The 24,523-nt window shown below is 44.6% G+C and overlaps 1 protein-coding gene across 2 annotated transcripts in view; it reads right to left on the bottom strand.

Moving 5' to 3' along the window:
- Positions 1 to 6,198: 6,198 nt before the first annotated feature.
- Positions 6,199 to 24,523, bottom strand: part of Wipf3 (WAS/WASL interacting protein family member 3) — an 88,880-nt gene continuing 70,555 nt past the window's right edge. For both annotated transcript variants that reach the window (XM_077795988.1, XM_077795987.1), the window contains 4 exons: positions 23,175 to 23,324; positions 22,312 to 22,413; positions 12,505 to 12,581; positions 6,199 to 8,353 (listed from right to left, as the gene is read on the bottom strand). In XM_077795988.1, the coding sequence (XP_077652114.1) occupies positions 8,330 to 8,353; positions 12,505 to 12,581; positions 22,312 to 22,413; positions 23,175 to 23,324 (353 nt within the window). In that variant the 3' untranslated portion in view covers positions 6,199 to 8,329. The remainder of the gene's footprint in view (positions 8,354 to 12,504; positions 12,582 to 22,311; positions 22,414 to 23,174; positions 23,325 to 24,523) is intronic.

The following is a 24,523-nucleotide window of genomic DNA, read 5'->3' as shown; positions in this document are numbered from 1 at the left end:
CAGGGGTAGTCACTCCTCAGCAGCTATGTCATAGCCCATGAAGGCTGAAAGTGACACAGCTGCTCATTATGTGGGTAGAATACCAAGGATCAGAGATTTTTTAACGTTTTTCTTTTCCTTTTTTTTTTTTTTTTGTTGTTGTTCTGGGGATGAAACCCACAGCCTTGAGTATGCGAGGCAAGCACTCTCAAATGCTCTCTACCACCGAGCCTTGTCCCCAGCCTCAGAAATTTTATGGGAATGAATATTTTCTTTCTACAACTCTCCTTCAAGCGTGTATGTATAGATTTGCCAAGAACTTTCTATTCAGCAGTTTTGTAAATTCTGTATGTGAAATCACTAAGTACAGATGGGAAGACTATTTCAGCTGACCAAGTTTATGGCAGCCAGTAGTGGCAGCCTGTAGTGTAGGTTTGACCTGAGCTTTCACTGCTGATGAGTTGAGGATCTCCTCTTAGGTGGAGTGGCCATTCTAGAAGCTGCTAAGGAGGAAAAGGATGAAGTTCGAGAATGATGTAGGTACTTACCTCCCAAAGTCTACCTGAGGAGTGGTTATTTAAAATGAGGTGTTGCAGAAATCCTCTCTTTCAATGCATGGTCTCACCTGCACAGGTTAGGAATCATTTTATCAGACCTGACCTGTCTGAGATAGTCAGGGTAATACAGGATTTGATCTGAAGTCTAGTGCAAATAAATCACACCAAGGCCTGCTTTTATTACTGTGGCCCAGGTCACAGATGACCGTAGCAACTCGTTGTCTTTACCCAGCCAGTTGTGCAGTGGGAAACACAGTAGCTACTTCCTGTGCCCTAGGAGATCATGACCTAATGGGTGCAGGAAAGGGCCAACATTGCAGGCAGGAAAGGGCCAACTGTACATCAGTCACAGCTGTAATGTCGATGTCTTACCGCTAGAGGGTGTGCCTGCCCTCTGTGTGGGCCTAGTGCCTCCCAGCAAGCAATGGAGGTGGGGGTCTGTGTACAGTCAAACCTGAATAGCAGTGCTCAGGTTTCTTTGTGCATTTGGGAAGGGTGGGGAAAGACTACAGAGAGCAAGCAGTCTGCTGATGTGGCTGTACTCACGTTTAGTGACAACAGTCAGAAATATGTTGTTGAATTTTGAGTAGGTTGTTGTAGGGGGAATGTTTGCTTTTAAATGCTCCTAACAGATTTTGCTTTGGAAGAATGCTTATTACATGGATAATTTCTTTTCCAGGGATTGCTTTTCTGAAGGCTATATAGGGAAAATGAATATTCAAGATGAAACATGAAACTAAAGTTTAAAGGTCACCATGTGTAAATAGCTTCCTAAATACCATTTGTATATCTATTAAGAAGGTGGGGTGCCAGTGCATGCTTTGTGCAGAAAGAAGTCATGGCCATAAAGGACAGAATCTCTCCCCCACCTCCCCTGTAACCTATCATAAGCTAGTTAGTCTTGTCTATTAGGTGGGATTTACCATAAGTGAAGACGGCCCTCAGATCAAGGGCAGACACTCCAGTGAAAGTAAATTAGCAAAGCAGAAATAATAGTGCTTTCATTTTTGGAGGTGGCTTGAACCTTAGGTAGAATAAGGACATAATCAAAATTATGGAGATTCATTAGTGCCCTGTAATGTAAGACCTAATGTTATTATTAGGAGCCACCCTACAAGCTAACAGAGCCGGTATATGCCTCTTAGATCTTAGCAACGAAGTTCCTTTACTATTGGATGAATCATTAGGTCTAAAAAGTAATTGTTGACTAAGCAAATGACTGTGCATCCTAAGAGATGTCATCTCACCTCCGTACAGGTGACACATAGCTCTGGCTGATAGCAGGGAAGACAGATGGGACCCTGTGTCTGTCATGAGGTCTCTAATTGCATTCCTGATTGGAGACCCACCCATCCTTTATTGGAGAGGTCTTCAACTGAGCTCTTAGCTTTAGGAAGCACAGGGAGAAGAAAGCGAAGGGACCCACCTCACTGGGCATGCTCTCTGGGAGGGGGAGGAGTGGCAGGTCACATGCCTGGCTGTCCCAGTTCTACTGTATGCTTCCTGTAGCTGTGGCATTTCATTCCACGCAGTCTTAAGTCCCTGCTGCCCTCCTTAGGTTTTTGTCAAAATGTGCTTTATCTGATTGACACCATACATCTTGAAATGTCACATGCAGAATTCTTGTGGGAACCAATATATACATGTTTGCAATAATGTTGTGAGAGTTTAAATGTATTAGCTGGAAAATGCTACTGGCAGCGAATTATAAAAAAGAAAGTCTTCGTTTCCTGCAGTGGGAACTGACCATGTAGTCTTAACAGTCTTTTGTACAACTATCTACAAACCAGGTAATGTCCCTTTATCCAGTGCTTGCCCTTGGGATTGTCTCTAAATGCATCAAGCATACAATAAAAAATACTGAAGTTAATGTCCAGTGGCCTCTTCTGTCTTGTGTTTCATGAAAAGATGCTGGCATCAGTCACCACACAGGAAATGTGTGGAAGGGGATGTGTTTTCTGATGGAAATCTTCAGAAAAAAACAATCAACTCAGCATTTTCCTGCATTAGGTACCATTCTTTGGGTAAATTCACTCTTTAAAAGTAAACACAAAACTACAATGAGAAATCGAGTCACACCCACCAGGATTGCAACTCAAAGCAAAACAAAAAGTAGTCACCGGAACCCTTGTAGACTACTGATGGGAATGTAAGATGGCACATCCATTGTGCAAAATAGTATCGAGGTTGCTAAAAAAATGTTATAAAAAAGGGCTACCATGTGACCCAGTGATTCCACTTCTAAGTATCTTTACAAAAGAATGGAAAGCAGGGCCCAAAAGATATATTTGTACTTACAGGTTCATAGTAGCATTATTTACAATAGCCAAAATGTGTAGACAAGTATCCATAGATGTATGGATGGATAAACAAAATGTAGTGTAAGCATACTTTCGGGGAGTCGCTCTGGACAGGAGCTAGGTACACACCTTAAGTCCTGAGTGAGGAGGTACTGAACAGGTATTGCACCCACTGCAATGCGTTTGGACCCTACCTCCACTCAGATAAGAGATGTGCAGCTCCAGGAGTGGGCATCACCCAATGGGGTTGGATTACACCCACTTGTTTCTTGTAACCCTACCCTTGCCTCATTTGAGTGGCTTCTCCCCAATAAAGTCCAGGTTCCAGGTGTGCTCCTCCTCTTTCTTGCCTACCTTGCCCCTCCTGTAGGAGCTGTGGCTGAGAAGTGGTCATTGAACCCAAAAAAGTACTTTTCTATGTCTGTGTCTTTATTTAGTCAGCCAAAATTCACTTGGAGTGACGCTGACCGGTTTAAGGGAAGGAAATTCTGACCCATGCCACCACATGTATGAACATTCAGGACGTTATGCTGAGTAAAATAAACAAGTTACAGGAGGAAGTGTACAATTCTATTTATGTGAAGTACCCAGAGTTGTCAAATCTAGGAGAAAGAAGAGGAAGAGTGGTTGCCACGGGTTGGGAGGAGGGAGAAATAGAGGATTGTTGTTTGATGGGTACAGAGCTGAAGTTCTACAAGATGAAGAGTTCTGGAGCTGGATGGTGGTGGTGGCTGCTTAACAGTATGATGCCCTTGTCCAGTTAAACTGGACACTAAAAACAATTAAGATGGCAAATTTTATGTTGTGTATTTAACCACAATTTAAAAAAGAAAGAAAGAAAAAAAGAAAGAACTAGAATTGGAAGTCTAGAGTCTAGATCATCAGAATGGCTGATGCTATCTATGCTGAGTCTCCTCCTTCTAAACGTGTAGCAGCTCCATGACACAAGGATGTCTCTTAAGAAAAAAGTCCTCTCCACTCTTATGGCATGCAAAATTGATTGCCTGGTTCAGGAAATAGGACTAAGCCACCTGCAACAAGTGACCCGAGTCAAGATCAGATTAGACGACTGCTCCATTGACATAAGGAATTGCTGCTTTAAATTTTATTCTCACTTTTTTTTTTCATTAAAGTAACACACTTCTGAAAAGCTCCAAAAGTAGGTATGAGTTTGTAGGGTTGCAATAACAAAGTACCACAGACTGGATGGTATAAGCAGGAGAAATTTATTATTCCATGGCTTTGGAGCCTAGATGTGATGTGCAAGATCATAGTGTCTGTGGGGCTGGTTCCATCTGAGGACTGTGAGAGGCAATCTGTTCCATGTCTCCTGACCAGCTTCTGGTGCTTTGCTGGAAATCTTTAGCATCATCCCAACCTCTGCTTTCCTCTTCTACCACTTTATCCCCGTGTGTATGGCAATGCCCAATTTTCTCTTTTTATAAGAAAACCAGCCCTATTGAACTTAGGGCCCACTTCAGTATGACTTCATTTAAAACAATTATATCTTCAGTGATCCTATTTCCAAATAAGGTACCATCCTGAGATATACTGGAGGTAAGGACTTCTATATATCAATTTTGTGGGGACATAATTCAACCCATGACAGAATGGGTTCATGAAAGATGCCAAGCCTTCTGGGGCACAGCCTAAGATTCTGCAACTCCTAGAAATTCTGGAAGAAAATCTGGAACTCCTGGAAGAGCTTCTGGAATCTACAGCTCTTCTCATGAAGTTGTTCCTCTCACCTCTCCCATTCTTAATTTCCTAAGAAGTGCCTCCGTGTGAAGGTCCTTCAACGTACAGCTCAGCTCCTTTACCACCTGCCTGGACTTTAGAATTCATCGCCTACTTTGTAGATTATCCTGGGCCCTTGCTCTTCTTCCCCACTCAAACTGGCCTTTTTTGGTCACAAAAGAGCTTATTGGTACCTCCATCAATATGGCAGCAGGAAAAAAAAAAAAAAGTCAGCTCCTTAACTCATTAGGATGCAAAGCATGTAGTAGCTAGCTTTCAAATTAGTTTCTAGATGAGATTTATTTTTGGAACATCTATGAATTTTAATTACCCCTCCTGCTTTGTTATCCCACAGCACAGCTAGCGAAGCGTGGTCCCAGCAGCTCAGCCAGCGACTAAAGGGAGCAACTGGGATGCAGCCAGCAGAGCCCTGTTTGTGACTGAGCATGAAATACGCAAACTGGTGGCTCCTCAGAGGGTGGGGTATGCCCTTGCCTGACTGAAGTGACCAAAGGGTCAGGGCCTGCTCATGTGACTTCATCTCTATATGCCCAGGTACACATCCATGTAATGCAACTAAAGCACAGGCCAAGTAATTTACTTTCCAAAACTCATACGAGATGATAGAGACTCAAATCTGTGTGTGTTTTCTAAGCTGTCACTCTGAGCCAGCTCACCTAGCAGATAAGCCACATCTCCCCCAGAGCAGGCTTCAGAGTCTACCTAAAACACTCTTAATGAAGACGGAGATGGTTTTGCTTCACACAGGAGGCTCTTTGGAGGGGTTTGCTGAATTAAGGAAGTGGGGGTCCAAGTGCATTTTAGGCTGAAAGTTTTTTTCCATTTTAACACAATTTAGCAGAATTTATGAACAATACACTCTGCTCATCTGCATTATTATTATTATTATTATTATTATTATTATTAGGTACTGGGGATTTAACCCAGGAGCACTTGACCACTGAGCTACATCCCCAGCCTTTTTATTTTTTTAATTTTGAGACAGGATCTTGCTGAGTTGCTTAGAGCCTCACTAAGTTGCTGAGGTTGGCCTTGAACTTGGGATCCTTCTGCCTTAGCTCCCCAGTTGCTGGGATTACAGGTGTGTATCACCACACTTGGCTAATTTTAGCTACTTTTAAAAACACACCTGAAAAGTACCCCCCAACCCCTAGGCTTGGTTTAACCAAACACTCAGTAAATTAGCTCAAAGAAGAAAGGCTCTGTTTCCATCACTGTATATTATAGCAAGCACGAGGTCCATGTAAACATCCATTTTGTTGTGGCCTTCTCAGAAGCCCTTCCAATCCTTAAACTTCTAATTCTTGGCTTTCCCAAGCACGGTGGTGCAGGCCTGTAATCCCAGCGACTTGGGAGGTTGGGGTGGGAGGGTTGCAAGTTCAAAGCCAGCCTCAGCAAAAGCTAAGCAACTCAGGCCCTGTCTTAAAATATAAAATAGGGCTGGGGATGTGGCTCAGTGGTTGACTGCTCCTGAGTTCAATCCCTGGTGCCCCCCAAAAATGTTTGGCCTTGGTACTCAAATTTGATCATTACACATCGTACGTCTCAAAATATCACACAGTATCTCATAAATATGTTACCATTAAAAAATTGGCTTAGATCAGTCCTGGTGACCAGAGATGGGTTTTCACTAGGAAATGACCTCAGAAGCATTTCCACTTATTAAAGTTAGTTTATTAGGTACAAAGAAATGAATCTGCAGAGGAAGGCATCAATAAATATAAAATACAGGTGAAACAGGGGGAGAGTCACAGACAACAGGGTCAGTGAGGATGTGGGAGGTGGCAGGGACGCCTCTCTGATGAGTCCACGGTCAAGGGGCTCAGCCTGTGCACTGCCCAAGCTTGGAGGGTACGCGTTGCGTTCAGTGACAGGTCTCGAGGACACATGTGATGCCGGATTCCTGAGGTTGCTCCCTATTTGCCATTTTTTGGTTTCTGCTCCTTCCTTCCCTCTGTTCTTGAATGGTTTTATTATAAATTTTCTATCCCAGCAGAACTTCTGAACGCCTCACCAGGGCCGGCAGTCCACTCCAAAGTGGAACTGCCTATGTCTAGGGCCTTCTCCATTATGCAAATTAAAACTCTTGTAAATATTTTATGCAACCGGAAGGAAGGCAGAGTGGATACTGTCCCCCACATGAAATCCTGGACTTCTTGGAAAACTTCCAGAACCAATACAATAAATCAATAATGCAAAAGGCCTACGAACGCTTCTTTCCCACTGATTTTAGCTGTTACGATTTGGCCTGAGTCGTGCCCCAGAGATGCATACTTGATGCTGACTCAGTTTCTCCCATCTGAAATGAGCAAGCACACACCGATGCAGGACACCAGCTTGATTGGCTCCAGACCACAGCGAGGGGCCTGCAGTCACGTTGGCCAAACCCGGCTCACTGTGGCTCACTGTCCCGCATCCTCAAGGTTCGAGGGCATGAGTGGGTTGTTCCAAAGCAAACTTGTTTTCTGCTATCCTCCTCTTCTCCCTCTCCGATTTCCTCAGGGATCTCAGTCTGTTTCCTCCTAGTCTCTCTCCTTATCCGTGTCAGCGTTCCCTGTCCACTTCCATGCCCTTGATGGCTCAAGGAAAAGGTAAGGGGCAGCTCCAGCCCAGCTGGACTCTGCATCATCAGGGAGCTGAATGTGCACCCGCCCCCAGGTGCCCATCACAGGGGAAGGGGAAGCTGTGGGCCTGTGACATCTTCCCTCGGCTGGGAAGGGGGCTGGGTGTGGCCTATGGGTGGTTCCCAGATCCTCAGGGTGGGGCTGTGGCCAGGTATTTGAGGCATATATTTCTTCAGACATTTTGTTCTACACGTTTCTCATATTTTCCATGGAAATCTTTGCAACCTCTTTGGGAGATTGGGAGACTTCTGGGATAGAATTAGCAGTTCATGATAATCAGAACTAGCGTATGTTTTTTTTTTCCTAAAGGAAAAAATAAATACCAAAATCTCATAAAGGTGACTTCACCTGGACTACCAAGATGGAGCTGGGAACTTAGAGGGACAGGAGGGAAGTGACGGAGACATGGGCACTAGGAGCACTGTAAACAGTAAGAGCATTGGCTACTTGTAGGATAATTCAGTTACAAAAGGGCCCTGTGGAAGGCACTGGAGGGGCTGAGCCCACTCCTGCCTTTACACTGCGGTATATTTACATTAGGCAGCAAAAAGACATCCCTGTACTGCAAAATGGAAGTGAGACATGACATCTCACTCCCCGGAGGCTGCGCGGCACCGTCGGGGTATGGGCACACACTACTTCCTCTGAGCTGCATCGTTTATAAGGCATTATTTGGTTTGATTTTGCAGTTGGTGCAATGAGAATATAAAGTCATGCCAATAAGAAGCTTTTGTGACTACTTAGGACTTTGGGACCACCTACAAACTAAGGATGCTCTAAAAATGGTTCAGAATCTAGGAAGGGCCAGCCCGCAAGCATATTTACAGTCACAGGATAGACACAATGGAGTGGGGTAGGGCTCTGTCTGTACAGACAAATGCCAAGATACATTTTAAATAATGGAAAAATGGTGGTTGTCTTTAAAAATATTATTGAAATAACTCAAAGTGGACTAAAATGTTGCTTTAAAGCCCGTGCAAACCACGTATTTACAATAAATAAGCGCTCCTTTCAGAGCCTGTATGTCGACTGAATACAGCTTGAGTATGGTGGGGCCTGACACGTTCATCCTGTGACATGGAACCCCTGGACCTTGGCTTCATCCGTCTTCTCACCGGAGTGTCTTTAGAGATAACTGTGGAAACATGACAGATTACCAGGTGGGGTTAAAAGACTCACTGCACCCAAGGGTGGGAAACACAGCTTTTTCTCATTCACACAGGACCACCAAGGCTGGGAAATGGTCCTATCATGTGTAAGGAGAGTATTTTTTACCCACAGGGTCATGGTGGCAAACGAGATGGGGCATGAAGTTGATGTGTGGCAACCTAAAATTCTGACTTCTGAACATTTAGAAGAGACCAAGAACCAGCAGTTGACTGTGCAGGATGTTCAGGAAAAGCCAAGAACATGCTGGAGATACCAGGTCAGGGCAAGGGAAAAGGGGGAAAGGAAGTCAGACCCTCAGACTTCCAGCCCAGCATCCATGAAGGAGAGAGCACTCCCCGGGGACTGTGTGCTGGCCAGAGCCCACTGGTTTTCTCTGGGTGCTGCTTTGTGTCTTACTGCAGTGAAAATGATTGAAAATGATCTCCAGAGATCTCGGTGGGATGTCCAATGAGACTTTTCATCCATCCTTGACTGGACTGTCACGGGCAGAGACAAAAGGCATCAGTGTGGGGTGATTTAGATTTGTGCCTATCATGAGGCTAGAGACCAGATCCTGCATAATGTCCCACCTAGCCTTGCCCTGTTGATGGTGAGGAAGGCTCTTCTCAGTGATATATAGTGTTAGGAGCACCAGAGGAAGGTCAGAAGGTCTGGGCATGTGACCTTCGACAAACCCATCAGCCTCTGGAGCCTAGTTTTCTATTTTGTATAAATGATATTGGGGCTGGGAGTGTAGCTCAGTGGTCAGGCACTTGCTTAGCATATGTGAGTCCCTGGGTTTAATCCCCAGCACTGAAAAAAAAAAATGGCATTAAAAGTTTCTCTCCAGTTTGATCACAGGGTGATTAAAAGGATGAAATGAGATAACATATACAAACCAGCTAAAAACTGTAAAGAGCCATATAAATATGAGACTATAATTATGATGATGATTCTATTTTGCTGATCACAAGAGCAATACATTCCTTGTAGAAATTATAGAAGTATACTAGGAAGAAATTAAAAAGCAGTGATCATCTTCTATGGGCAGTGTCTACACTGGACCATTTTGCAGGGCTGCATGGAATGTGCAGGAAGGTAATCTGAAACGGAAGGCATGAGATTTCTGGAAGCCAGAGACACGGGTCAGGCAAGGGAGAACAGACTCCCTCAGCTTTTGTTATATGTGAATGTCTTAATTTCTTCCTCACTTCTAAAGGACAGTTTTGCCAAATATAGGATTCTAGGTTGACAGTTTTTTTTCTTTTTAATACTTTCAATATATTAGCTTACTTGTCCTCTCCAAAGTTATGATGAGAAATCTGCCAATAACCTTCCTGAGGATACCTGGTATGTGACAAATCGATTCTCTTGTTGCTTTTGAGATCCTCTGTTCTTCAGAAGTTTTGTTATAGTGTGCCTTGATGTTAGTCTCTTTGTGTTCATCTTACTTAGAGTTTACTGAGATTTTTGAATGTTTTTATTCATGCCTCTAATCAAATTTGTGAAGTTTCTTCAAATATTCTTTCTGTGCCCCTCTCATCTCCCTGAAAACACCTGATGGTGTCCCATAGTTCTGACAGGCTCTGTTCATTTTTAATGTTTTTTCCTTCTTGTCTTCAGACTTAATAATTTTGACTGTCCTTTCTTATAGTTCACTGATTCTGTTTTTCTGCTTGCTCAAGTCTGCCTTTCATTTTCTCTAGTGAATTTTTCATTTCAGTTGTATTTTTTCAGCTTCAGAATTTCTATGTTTTCTTTCTCTTTACTGATATTTCCATTTTGTTCACACATCATTTGCTTTAATTTATCCACATCTTCCTTTACTTTTTTGAGCAACTTTAAGACAGTTGCCTTTTGGGCTGGGGCTGGAGCTCAGGGTAGAGCACTTGCCTAGTATATGTGAGGCCCTGGGTTCGATCCTCAGCACCACATAAAAATAAAATAAAGGTATTGTGTCCATCTACTATTAAAAAAAAAGACAGTTGCCATTTATTTATTTATTTGCTTACTTTCTGTAGGGGGGATTGAATCTAGGGGCATTTTACCACTGAGCTACATCCCTAACCCTTTAAAAATTTTTTTTTTGTTTTGTTTTGAGACAGGTTCTCACTAAGCTGCTTAGAGCATCACTAAGTTGCTGAGGCTGGCTTTGAACTTGCTATCCTTCTATCTTAGCCTCCCAAATTGTTGGGATTACAGGGACGTGCCGCCATGCCCAGCATGAACATTTTTAAGACTGCTGTTTTAAACTCTTTGTCTAATAGATCTGCCATCAGTCCTTTTTCAAAGATACTGTTGTTGTTGTTGTTGAATGGTCTTCACTTTTCTACTTCTTTGTGTAATTTATGATTTTCTTTTTTGTTGTTGGGAATAATATCTGAATCAAACAATGCCGTAACACTAGAAAGCAGATCCTCTTCCTTCCTCAGAATTTGCTAGAAGTATTTGTTATCATTTTAATTTTATTCTATCTATTTTTATCTTATTTTTTGTATGTTATCTCTATGACAAGAATCAGCTTGAGGTGTAAATTTAAGGTCTTCTCAGGTCTTTCTGGAGCCTATGCCTTTTCTCTTGAACATACATGGTTACTTCCTAATTTCCCCTACATATGAAGTTGCTTTCAAACAGCTTGGTCTTTAACGTTTGGCTTCCAAAAGTAGAAACAGTAAAATGAAGGGAAGAAAAAAATTCTCCTGGAGGTTGCTTCAGCCAGAAGGAGAGAGACTTGCAGTGGTGGGAAGAGGTGCAGGGGGGATGCCACCTCTTTACCTGCACCCACGTTTTCAGAAGCAGCAGTGAGCAATTAAAGCCCAGATCCCCAACGTGTGGAGGATGGGGGTATTTTTTTTCCCTTTGCCCTTCTTGGCTCCCCCAAACTGTGTGCAAGTTACTCCAAGAACACATGCATAGCTGCCTGCCATGGGGCTGGTTGGGGGATGCTCAGCAGCTACTGGTACAAGCTGAAATCACCTAAAATCAATTCTGATTTATTCTCCAAGCATCCCCTGGATCTTGCAAGCCTTCAATGGACCCCAGAGTTCTACACAGAGTTCCATACAAAATCCATCAGATGGGTTTTGCCAGTGCAATTGTTGTTCAGGTGGGGAGACAGATTCCTCGTGTGTCTTATCCTATCATCCTCTCAGAATCCCCTCCACCTAGTAACAATTCTGTGCATATTCTTCCTCTCTTCTTTCTTTTTTATGTGCATATGCTTTTTAAACTACAGTTGTATACCTGTTTTGAACCTATGATCATCTGAGAATGGATATTGCTATTCCTGGGTTAGCTGAGGTTAGAGAAGGGAGATGCTTGTTTGCCAGAGGAAGTACCTACCACCTGTCCCAGGGACTACCCTGGCTTTTGGGAATCGAGGCCCTTCCTTCTTAGGTCACTTTCCTTCACATTCCATCCCGCTGTGGGATGGCCCAGTGTACCAGCAAGCCAGCCCGTTGTCTGTCACACAGAACCCTGAAACAGGATGAGGGCCAGAGTAGGACTGTACATGTTTTCAAAGAAACAAAGGACTTTTAAAGGTGAGACTCTATTATGTCCAATGGGAGATGTCACCTCTGCCCAGGTTAGGAGACACTTCTAGTTGCATGGGGTGAGAGCAAGGGCATTTCTTCTAAGACTGTCTTAGCACAGAAGCACCCGTGTGGTCTCCCTCTTGGCCTTGTCAATTTTCTATAGCCAAAGGACTTGGCTTGTGAGTCAATCTGGCCAAAATCAATTATAATATCGATGGAGGAAAAAGCTCTAAGGGCACCAAAAGGAGCCACGTATTCTACAGGTGAGAGAGAACACTGAATTAGATTTTAGAAATGCTACAGGGTTTTTCACAGGCTTCTCAAACTATCCTACTCAGGGAAGAATGGGCAGGGACTGGGGTGATGATAGCAGAATGAGTCCAAAGCGGGTTCTGAGTGGCTCAACTTGCTTCTGCATGTGGTAGTGATTCTGGGGGGGGCCCTTCCATGTTTCAGCTCTTGAATTCTAAGTGTTCCATTCTGGCTTGAAACAAAGCCACGCCAAAATGGCTTTCCACGAAGAAAACGAGGCTGAGGAAGGCTGCCCAGCTGCTGAGTATTTCCGTGCTCCCCAGGAGAATCTCCTTGAGGGCTATGTTACCTGAGCATTTCTGCCTTTGATGTCATCCGGGCTCTGTCCAGATGCCTCCGTCTGGAGCCAGGGACCAGGTGTGCGACCTGAGAGAAACAAGGAAGATCTCATCATTGATTGGACCGGGGAAGGTTGGGCCCACTCCACCAAGAAACCCGCTCAGCCAGCACTTCCACACCAGAAAGGAACCCAGGGCAAGGTGAGCCTGGAAACCTGGGCTCCTGGCCCTGGACTGTGCTTCCGCCCCACCCTCAAAGCCACAGACCACAGACACAGGGTCCTCATGTCCATGCTGCAAGGACAGCCATCTTGTGAGGCCCATCATCTTTAAGCTTGTTAGCCCTTCCTGACTCATGGCTCACCACACCCTTCAGCTACACCCATCTACAGTGTACCAGGCACCATGCCAGGGTCAGTTAGACCCATGTCCCAAAGTCCCCAGGACAGTCCAGGTTGCTGTGCTACTTAAAAAACAGCATGAAATAAAGAAACAATAATCATGAATTATTTATGATATTGAAAAACTGATAATAACCTGTGTTCAACCAAGGGTTCTAGGTAATCTAGAGTTCAGTATCATATAATGGAGTACGAAGCAGCTGTCTTTTTAAAAAGTCTTGATTTGGAGGAACTAAATTGTATAAAATAGAACAGTCTTGATTATTTTTAAAATTCACTAAAAACACAATAAATGGAAATGTTTTCTCTTGAGTAGAATTATTTTTTTAAAAAAATTCCTGGGAATAAGTACCTCTGAAGTTTTCTACCATGAGCATACATAAACCATTGGGACAACTTTTTATGGTACAGTTTTAAAAATGAATTATCACTCAGAAGGGTCTCTGAAACTTAACAAAACATTAATAAATGGGCACTGTTAACTTTCATTAAAACATTTTTTTTAACTAATGAGTGCACTGGGTCTAGAATAAAGATATTTTGGAGCAAATGATGCAGGGAATCTCGGATTTTTGAGCCAGTTTGAGTAAAAGTAAAAAGGCACTGACAGCCCCTGATCTGATTCCCTGTGAGAAGACAGCCTTGGGAATGACTATTTTTAAATCTCAGAAACTCCTGTCCACTACAGAAAAATCTTCTAGGTCTGGGTTTCACAATCCAGGCTTTATTAACATTTTGGCCTCTAGGATTCTTTGTGGTGAGGCTGTCCTCTGTGCTGTAGGACATTTAACAGCAGAACTGGTCTCTCTGTTACTAGGTGCCAGTCACACTCCTGCCCCAGGCCCAGGCCCAATTGTTAACTCAAACCTGACTCTATATATGGCTGACTGGTCCCTGGGGGCCAAAATCTCCCCATTTGAAGACCATTAGATAATAAAACAGGCTTCCCCAGGTAAACAGCTCTCCCTAGTTTTGATACAGATGCCTGGAAACAAGAGCAAAGAGGTTAAAGGAGAATGAGTGAGTTCTCCATAAAATAGAAAAGACAACTCCGGCCTTAGTGCAAGAGAAATTTCACTGGTGCCAGAAGTGAGTGGTGGGGACATCGTCAGGGTTAGACAGAGTGCTTTGGATTTAAAAATGGCTTTGAAGGGATTTCCCCTTATAAAATATCACTAGAACCTTCTGGAATTCATCAAGTGGGGCCATTCTGCGGAAATGGTCCATCACATGGCTATTCCCCATGGAAAGGTATTTCATATTCATCCAAACTACATTTTTCAAACTTTCGGTACTAGAGCTCAGAGTAAAAATCTTTTTACATCTCTTCCCCATCTCCATCCAGCCCCTACTGCACTGGCAGAGCCCACGGAGTGAACGCTGCTGTCTTTGCTGCAATCTCCTGCAAACTGAGGGCTCTGCTTCCCTGCGAATGCAGCTATGGCCCTGAGGAACACTGGGAGCAGAAGTCCTGGTGCACACTCCTCTGCACTGTGAGGTTGAAAGAGGAATGTCTGTGCCGGGGCTGACGGAGCAGGACCCAGGGCCAAGCTGGCTTTCAGCCTTGTTTTTTCTTCATGTGCAAACCAAGCTCACCTTATATCTTTCTCCAGCCATAGCCACATTTTCATATTAGGGGGAAAAATTCATTCTGTAACCAAGTGACATGAGAATAGATATGTAGGACTTGGAGAGTGTCCAGAAAGGATTTAGAAACTTGGCTGGCCATTAAGGCAGGGTCTCCTGGAGACTCTTCTACAAGCCTTGGAGTGCAATTCCTGGGAGCTGGGAAGGTGGACTTGGGAAAGGCAGACTCGTGTGAGGAGCAGACCTAACCATCAGTGCAGGGCCAATGGTCTGCCTAACCTCAGTCCACAGTGGCAGGAAAGAGAGGAGGTAGCATGCCGAGATGCAAAGACCACTCTGGACATGGAGCAGAGACCTGAACTAGCCCTGACAGGGCAGCAGAGGCAGGCCACTGTACTCTGCCTTGGTTTCTCCAGCTGTACATGAAGCCAGATGGCACCAAAGGGCCTTCTCTTAATCTCTAAGTGAAGGGAATGACAGGTTCCATTGGATCTAAACCTTCCATCTGGCCTTTTCTCTCCTTCCCTACTGTCACTGCTATCATAGAACTGGTGGGCACAGGAGACTCATCATCCCTTTGAGCACATCTCCTCTGGACTAAGCCCAAGCTAAGAGAGGTCACCCTACATGCCACATGCCTCCCTTCCTGCATAGGTACATGGACCTGTGGGTGGGCTAATCTTTTTCTCTCTCCCAAAAATTTGCAATCTAAAAGTTTCAATGATTACTGAAAGCAGTATTCATTTATCAAAAGAATTTAGACAACACAGACAAGCACTGAGTGACAATCACTTCATATTTTGGTGTATTTCTAGTCTCTTCCTCTATTTGATCAAATTCTCTTTTTCTCCATCAACACACAAGTTAATTTTATTTTATTTTTTTAAATTTAAATCATAAGCAGGACACAGAGCCACACAATGGTAATCCCAGTAGTTTGGGAGGCTGAGGCAGGAGGATCCCAAGTTCAAAGCCATAGCAATTTAGTGAGGCCCTAAGCAACTCAGAGAGACCCTATCTCAAAATTAAAAAAAAAAAAAAAAAGGGCTGGGGATGTGGCTCAGTGGTTAAGCGTCTTTAGGTTTAATCCCGGAACAAAAACAACAACAACAAAAATAGATCGTATTTATTTTTTGTGTACTTTTTTGGTATTATTTTATTCATTCAAGATGGTGTTGATGTTTTCTCAATGTGCTACATATTTGGTAACATTGTTTTAATGTTTTCCTGGTGTTCCATCTTGTGGCTCTGCTTTAATTTTTTAAACTCCATTGATGGAGATTTGTGATATTTCCAATTTTTTAAATTCTGTAAATGGTTAAGCAATGTATACATGAGTGAGGTTTTTTTATTCAACAAGTATTTACTTAGTGCATGCCTGACTCCATTCTGAGAGCTGGAGATGGGCTAGTGCATAAAATTGGTGCCTTCTCTGCCATTCAAGTCTTACCATGTACGGGGGAAGACAGACAAGGGGCAGGTAAACACATCACATGTCAGCAGGCAATAAATACCTTGAAGACTATTAAAAAACAGTGTGAAGAGAATAAAAAGTATGGGCCAGAGAGACCTACTATTTTACATCAGTCAAGGATTGTCTGATAAGATACTGCTGTGGACTGAACTGTGTCCCCCCTTCTCAAATTCACATGTGGAAATCTCAATACCAGTGTGATGGTATTGGCAGATGTGCTTTTGGGAGGTGATCAGGGTTAGATGAGGTCATGTGGGTGGGTCCCCTGATGTAGGTCTTATGACCTCTCTGCCATGTGAGTACAGTGAGAAGGTGGCTCTCTCTCAAAGCAGGAAACTGAATCAGCCAGCACCTAATCTTTTCAGCTTCTAGACTGTGAGAAAATATACGTCTGTTAAGCCAGCCAGTATTTTGTTTTGGCAGCCTGAGCTGATAGACAGGTACCATTTGATCCACAGGAAGTAGAGAATGAGTCTGTGGCTATCTGAGGAAAATGTCTCATACCTAAGGAAAAGCAGATGCAAAGAACCCAGAGGCAGAATTGTGCTTTGAATGTTCTAGAACTTGAGGTGGTGTTAGAGCAAAGTGAGGTGGGAGGAGAGTGGTTCAAGAGGAGAGGGACAGTTCATGTAGGTCTTATGAACCATGATAAAAACTTCTCATTGATTTGGAGCAAGATGAGAATTTACTGGAGGCTCTGGGGCAGAGGGCAGCTTGGTTGGGCCGGGGCTTTAGACACATCACTTGTGCTACAGTGGGAAGCAGGGAAGCCTGTTAGCAGGTTCCTGAGGTAATGTGGGAAAGAAATGCCAGTGGCTTAGGCCCAGGGTTGGGGTGGAAGAAGAGGTGAGAGGGATCAGATTCTAGATGCATTTCACTGGAAGATGTCCTAGAGTTTACTGCTAAGTTGAATGTGGGAGAAGAGAAAGAAGTGGAAGGTGATTCTGAGGTTTTGGGTATTAAAAAAAACATATATTGGAGGAGCCATCAGAGTTCAGGGGAAATAGAAAGGAGAGGGAGAGCTGTTAGAAAATCTTATTGGGAGAAGAGCTTTGGCAGAAGGGGTTGTACACTACCCTGATGCCTCTGAACATGGGATTTGGCAAGGGGGAGGTCCACTGGTGGCCTTGATTGCAGCTCTTGCCATAGCAGGGAGGGAAGAAGGACTGGGAGGACTCAGCAGGAGAGAGAACAGGAGGAGAGGAAGTGACACAGGGAGGCAGTGCTGGCTCTAAGAGGAGCAGAGAAGGCTCAGGGACAGAGTAGATCAAGGGACAGATTTTACAGATATCAAAGCACCTTTGCAGATTTAGATGTATACTATTTTTCTTTTCTTTTTTTTTTTTTTTTTGGTACTGGGTATGGTGCTTTACCACTGAGCTACATCCCCAGAACTCCTGCCCAGTTTTGTTTATTTGTGTGGTGCTGGGGATTGAACCCATGGCCTGTGCATACGAGGCAAGCGCTCTACCAGCTGAGCTATAGCCCCAGCTGCAGATTTAGAGAAATAAAGAAATGCCCAGGAAAGGCAGAAGTTGTGGTGAAGGAGTAGGAGGCTGGAAGACAGTTTATGAAGGGCTGTGGTTGACAGTAACTCTCAGGAGTAGCTGAGAAAAGCTTGCTGGGGCACAGGATCCTGCCCAACCGCCCACTACAAAGGCTGAAATAATTACTCTCCCCCTGAGGTGTGCTTTTTCTATGGATTCTCTCAGCTTTGGAACATCTCGTCCTTTTTAATTTCTATGACATGATCCACCCAATACTGCTAAAGTCATTGCAGTGCCTAGCGGAGAAGTTGCACAGCTCCTGGAAATAATGGTGGCCAAGTTTTACTTTAAACATAAAATAATTCTTTTCAAAGAGGAGTTGGACTTCAATGAGATACCACTTTGCACTCACTAGACTGTCTACTATGAAATGAAATTAAAATTTAAAACTGGGTTATCAGGGTTGATAAGGATGGAGAAAAACTGGAACCCTTATGTGCTTTTGGTGAAAATGTAAAATGGTGGAGCTGCTATGGGAACTGGTATGGAGGTTCCTCAACCAATTAAAAATAGAAATTACCATACAACCCAGCCATTCTACTTTGAGAATATATACCCCAGAGAATTTGGAATCAGGTGTCGGGAGCTGCCACATAGGAGCTGGACGCCCCCTAGTTTTGATTGATGGGAATGTAGAGATGTGGCAAGTCAGCCATGGGCTGTGTGTGTGAGCTGTGAGCATTTTGAACACATAAGCGGACTGGACTGACAATGCAGCTCTGTCTGGGCTATACACAGATGTGTCCCTTTCGCTTGTTCTGCCTTTGATCATCACACAGCACATGAGATGGGTGTGGTCTTCCAAGATGTCAGTCAACCTGCTGACCTAGGAGATATCGCAAAGCTAGACTCGACCCCCTGAAACCTGACCCCTTGCTTCATTTGAATGGCTTCTCCCCAATAAAACTGGGTTCGAGGTATGCTCTTTCTCTTTCTTGCCTGCCTTATCTCCTTTGTGGGAGCTGGATCAGAAGAGCTGTCATAGAACCCACAGAAAAAGGTATTGCTGTGTCATTATTTCATGCCAGCCCAGTTCACCTGGAGTGACCCTGACTGGTTTAGTTGTTTGCTGTGACAATCAGGGTCTTAAGGAGTCATTTGTATACCTCTGTTCATAGCAGAAAATATTTTCAATAGCTAAAATGTGGAAGAAGCCAATAATCCAGTGAATAGATAAACAAAATGTGGTATTTGTGTATGTGTGTGTGTGTATGGAGGTTATTATACACATATATACATAATGGAACATTATTCTGCCTTAAAAAGGAAGGACATTCTGACATAAATTACATGGATGAACTTTGAGGACATTATGCTAAGTGAAATCAGCCTGTAACAAAAAGCAAATAGTGTATGGTTCTGCTTATAGGAAGTACTTAGTGTACTCAAAATCATAGAGACAGAAAGTAGAATGGTGTTTGCCAGGAGCCGGGGGGCCAGGGGGAGAGGGAAACATGGAGTTATTAATCCATGGGTGTAGAGTTTCGGTTTTACAAGATGAAAAGTATCCTGGAGTTTGAAACATCTTCACCACCTCAAAAGGAAACTCCACACCCATTAGCCATCACTCCCCATTTTCCAACCTTCAATCCCTAGAATGCCTAATCTACTTTCTGACTCTATGGATTTGCCTATTTTGGACATTTCATATAAATGGGACCCTACAATCATGTTGTCCTGTTTGGTTTCTTTAACTTAGCATAATGTTTTCAAGCATCATTCATGCCCTAGCATGTCTAGGTATTTCATTCCTTTTTATGGCTAAATCATATCTCATTACAGGATGATCATGCATTGTCCATCAATTCATCAGTCATTTCCACCTTTTGGTGATTGTGAATTATGCTGCGCAGAAACATTCATAGTGTAGTGTTTTGTTTGAAGACTAGCTTAAAATTCTTTTGGGTCTATACCCAGGAGAGGAATTGATGGGTCATGCTATAGGTTGGATCTGGAAAGTCCCCCAAAGGCCCATGTCTTCAAGGCTTGGTCCTCGGCCTGTGGCGCTCTTGTGGTTTGGTGGAGACCTTTAAGGGGTGGAATCCAGTGGGAAGTCTTAGGTCATGGGGATGTGCCCTTAAAGGGGACTATGGACCCTAGTCTCGTTCTCTCTTTTGACCCCTGGCTGCCCCAAGCTTTGCTCCACCATCTGCACAGGATACTGCCTTACCACAAACCCAAAAGCACTGGGCCAGTAAACCATGGACTGAAACCTCTGAAACTGTAAGCCAAATAATATTTTCTCTCTTTAATTGATTATCTTGGTTATTGTATTACAGTAAAGGAAGAGTGACTAACACAGGTCATATGTTTTATATTGAAATCACTGAAGAACCTAATGCATCACTAAAATATTTAAATAACTAGACAAAATCATCTTACCAATGGGGGAAAAATAGCCATTAACTGCAGAGCAGAGACAGCGAATACATCCATTGGAAAAGCTAAATATTAGGGCATTTGTGTACTCTGGTATGTGTGTACTTTAGCATGCATGCGCTCTAGAAGGACGGGGAGAGAAAACAAGCAGGATGAGACAGAGTGAGCACTGCCACCCCTGAGCATGAGAACCCACGTGTCTCACAGAAACAACAATGACTCCTGGACCGTGAAGGCTCCCATATCTTGGGGAACCAGTTCAATAGCGAGGAGAGGAAAACTGCACGGAGAAATGTGATCACACTAACATCATTAACAAGGCTCTCCCCTGTGATTCACAAGGATGGCAAGAATATGCTCATTTAATTTTGAGGGAATCTCCTGAAGTATTTCATGTCCACTGATGCCACGTCAATCGAAAATAGTTACCTTATTTTTGAAATTGCAATTTCCCTTTCTTGTCTGTAAGATGTCAGTTCATTTAGCAGACATTTTTTTTTTTCTGTTCCTTTCTGAGCAGCAGGGGATTACTTTTGAGGTGGGCACTGATGCGAACATTTCTCTTGCAATGGGGCATAGAGCACAGACTGTCAGCTGTGCCTGCTGGGCAGGCTCAGTGGGGCTGAGGACTGTAGCTCTCCAATTCTCAGGCACCATGGGCAGTATGCAGTCTACCATTGCCAACTTCCTAAGTCATGCCCAACAAGAAAGGGAACCCCTAAGTCTTCATCTGATACCCTTTTCCCCCACCAGATTATTATGCTTATTTTACAAAATGAGCAAAGGGGTATTATTAAGTGATACTCCCCAACTTATCACCTATGGCAGCCTGTGTAGCATTACTCAATCAGGCACCTTATGCCTAAAGTACCATGGACTTATGGTTCCTAAATGCACCATGAAATCATGCTCTCTCCTGGGCATGTGCAAACAGTGTCCTCTCTCTAGGCCACTGTGACCCCACTTTCTACTCCCTCCCATCAATGCCCCAAACACTCCAGTCATTAAGACATTGTCATGTGCGGCGGCTAACTTCTCACACATCTCTCAGGAGTGTGCTTGGCAGAGGGTGGCGAGGGACCTTGCTTCTTACTCTGCAGCCTCTGGTGCCTGCAGGGTGCCTGTCGTGCAAGGGCAGTGTGGGCACATTTGCTGAACTGAGCAGGAACGTGAGACCCGTGCAGCACCTGCCTCCTCCCATTGCTGGCTCTTCCGTCTTTTTAAAACCTAAAGGGATGTGATTTCTCCCCCATCCGCCTTTATAACAATTCACTCCCTTTCTCTCAAGTCAGAAAAATGGTATTTACCTGTGATTAAAAGAGGACACAAGGCTCCTCTCTCTGACAGGCAGTCCCACAGCCAGAAGAGGGAACTCTGTCCAGGCTGGTGCTGAGAGCCCTCTGCCCTGAGCAGAGCAGGCTGGAGCACCTCTGCTCCTCTGAATCAAGGCCCCTCTGAGAGGACAGGGCCACAGAACTTGGTCCCCGATTCCTGGTCTCAAGCTAGCCCTGGACTCTGATGACTTTTCATTAGGGTGCTCAGGTGATCGGGACGGGGTCCTTCCTTAGGCAATAGGGTAGGCACACATCCAACTCTCACCCCATACTGTTGAATGTGCTGCCTCCTGCCACCCCTGGCCAGTCCGGCTGGCTCAGCACTGCACAAGAATTGGCTCAGTTTAACCAGTGAGCAGCAACAGTGTGGTCGTACCCCACCCTCGTTTTTCTCTCGCTTCCCTGCTGTTTCAGCCTCAGTCTCTTCCTCTCTTCTCAGGGCTGAACAGGTGAGCTGAGTTAAAGCCTCTCTTGGAGCCTAATCACACTGTTCAATCAGCAGGAGGCCTTCTCCTGGCTGAGTCTCAACCTAGACTGTACACCAGAATCACCTGGCAGCTCTCAAAAATAGTGACATCTGGGTCCCACCCTGGATATTTTGATGAGAGGCAGTGTGGAGGTCAGGATTTTTAAAAGCTCCTAGGTCATTCCAGTAGGTAGCCAGCCATGGTTGAGAACCATTGGCCTAAGGATATTTTCCATTGCATGATTTGTCAGAATTCTGAATTGGGGGGAATTGTATTTCTTTCCCAGTTCAGTCCCTGTATCCCATTTCAGTGTTGTTTGGGGGCGTTTAGCTCCCTAGCCAAAAGTCCCAGGAGAAAAGGGATATGTGGTAAATTTAGGCATCCAAATCTGATGCCAGTTAACCCTGGTGTTGTGCAAAAAACAAAAATTAAAAAAAAATCTCCAAATGAACTCTTATGTGCAAGGACAAATACATGTTCTGATTAGGTGTGAACACACTGTATCCTTGCAGCAGGACAGTAAAATCATGACGTCACCCTTCAGGCAGTCTCTGGTCAATCAATGCACACCGAGCACCTACTTTAGGAGTGTCAGGAAAAGCCAGAAGTCTTGTCAAGGTAGTACTTACTTCGGGGGACCTTGCTGGGGTAAATCTTCTGGCATGGTTTGTATTCATCCGGAGGGGGAAAGTCTTCCACAGAATGGAACGTGAATTTAGACTCGAAGTCATCTGCACATATGGGAAATGGTACAGTTTAGTTGGGTTACAGGCAGGCCCCAAGTTGGATCGCTCCAGGAGAACACACGTCACTCTAAGCAAATGCACTGTGTTCTGCTTGCCTGCTCTGTGCAAAGGTGTTGATGGAAGGGCTATTCCCCCCAAGACATCCATCCACCTTTCAAGTTTTACTGCTTGGCTGGGAGGAGGGAAAGTAGAGTGAGATCAGCAGTGATTTCCCATCACCCACCCAACTGACTCCAACCAACATCTTAAGGAAGCTCCTAAGGGGGCAGAAGTGAGCTCCTGGGGAGAGAAGACGAGTGGTCCTGTCTCCCTTTCCTGGGCTGACTCCTGCCTTTGAGCTGGGTCTTGTGTCTGACCATAGCCCAGCACACAGAAGGGGGGCAGGTGCCTTTAACTTCCTACCTCCAAAGTTTTGCTCCAATTGTCCCCCTACCTCGTGGGCCTTCCACCCACTCCTTGCCCTTATCCAAATCACTCTGGTCTCTCTGGCACTCTGGTCTCTCAGTCTCCATGGAGAGAGACAGACATACACACAAAGAGAGAATTCAAATGCTGGTTTTCTTTCTGTTCTCTAATCTGAGTCAGAAGTCTAAAAGTAGGCCCTGGAACTATCCAGAAAGTGGTGAAAGAAACCCTATTTCACAGGCCCTGTAGGCTGTCCTATATTTGTGTGAGCCCACAGTTCACTGGGGCCAGGGGAAATCACTTCCTCACTGGCACCAGCCCCCAGGTGTGCACCTGCTTACCGGTGATGTGCACACTTCCATTCCGCAGCTGACCTCCGGGCTGCTGGGTGGGGGTCCAGGCAGGGTTCTGCTGGCTCTTGCTTGAAAGCTCTGTGGTGGGTGATCTTGCAGGAGGTGCTGGAGGTGGATTTAGCTTTCCCCCACTGGTCCCTTATGGGGAAGATGACAGGGTATTCAGAGTTAGGAATGGGGACAGTGATGTTATAACTTTATGTGAGAGATTGGATGTTTAGATCTCTGGATATAACATGATATAGTGATTAAAAGGGCAACTGCTTGAGCCAAACTGAGAATGAATCACAGTTCTCTCATTGGGACAAATAACAGGTTCTTTGTGCCTCAGTTTTCTTATCCAAAAATGGGAATACTAGGACACATACCTTCTAGGGTTGAGAGGACTAAATGAGTTGATTTCAGTCAAGTGGTATACAGTAAGTGCTTGATAGTTGTGATAATATTAATGATGACCCTCATTATAAGATGGTACAGCCCTCTGGGCATGGTAGGGCATGCCTGTAATCCCAGCGGCTTGAGAGGCTGAGTCAGGAGGATCATGGGTTCAAAGTCAGCCTTAGCAACTGTGAAGTGCTAAGCAACTCAGTGAGACCCTGTCTCTAAATAAAATACAAAATAGGACTGGAGATGTGGCTCAGTGGTTGAGTGCCCCTGAGTTCAAGCCCAGGTAACTCCCCCCCAAAGAAAGATGGTACAGCCCAAGGAATGGCCCCACTGCAGAGTGATAGGAACAGCAAAGGTAGTTGTTAGGTGAGGGCCCAGAGGGAGGCCAGAAGAATAGGTCGCAGGGGCATGTTCCTACCCTCAAATTCTGCTCCCACTGAGTTCTGCCCTCACCAGCTCTTCTGCATTGCAATCTGCTTGTTCTCCTTCAGGTACAACCTGGATCCTTCCCGACCACCGAGGCCCAACTCAAATCCAATCTACACCCTCAAGCCTTCCCTGGTCAATGGCCAGAGGCTCCTCCCTCCTCTCCCTGTGCTATTCTGTGGGACCCTTGACAGTAGATAGTCCAGTGTCCTGTCTCCTCACTACAGGTACCCCACTGCTGCTTATTTCCCCAATGACATTGCCACCATCACTCTGCCAGTACACCACGGTTCCCTGTGCTAGTTGCTTACAATTACAACTTCTTTCCCTTCTCCCAAGTTGAGCTGAAGTAGAAGTTACCCCCATTTTATAAGTGAAATCAAGTTCACGTCCAAAGACACCAAGGGAGAGGCCAGGCAAGCCTTCTGGAGCAGGTATGGGTTCCAGCAGCAGCAGCAGCAGCAGAGTGGTGTCCTCCCAGCTCCTGCTTTCCCTGCAGGGTCTGCCCAAAGGGTCTGTCCCAG

The sequence above is a fragment of the Urocitellus parryii genome, chromosome 3 (genome assembly GCF_045843805.1).
Source record: "Urocitellus parryii isolate mUroPar1 chromosome 3, mUroPar1.hap1, whole genome shotgun sequence".
In the NCBI taxonomy this organism is placed as follows: Eukaryota; Metazoa; Chordata; class Mammalia; order Rodentia; family Sciuridae; genus Urocitellus; species Urocitellus parryii.
Note: the sequence above shows the minus strand (reverse complement) of the source record. Positions and strands in the feature narration are given on the sequence as shown.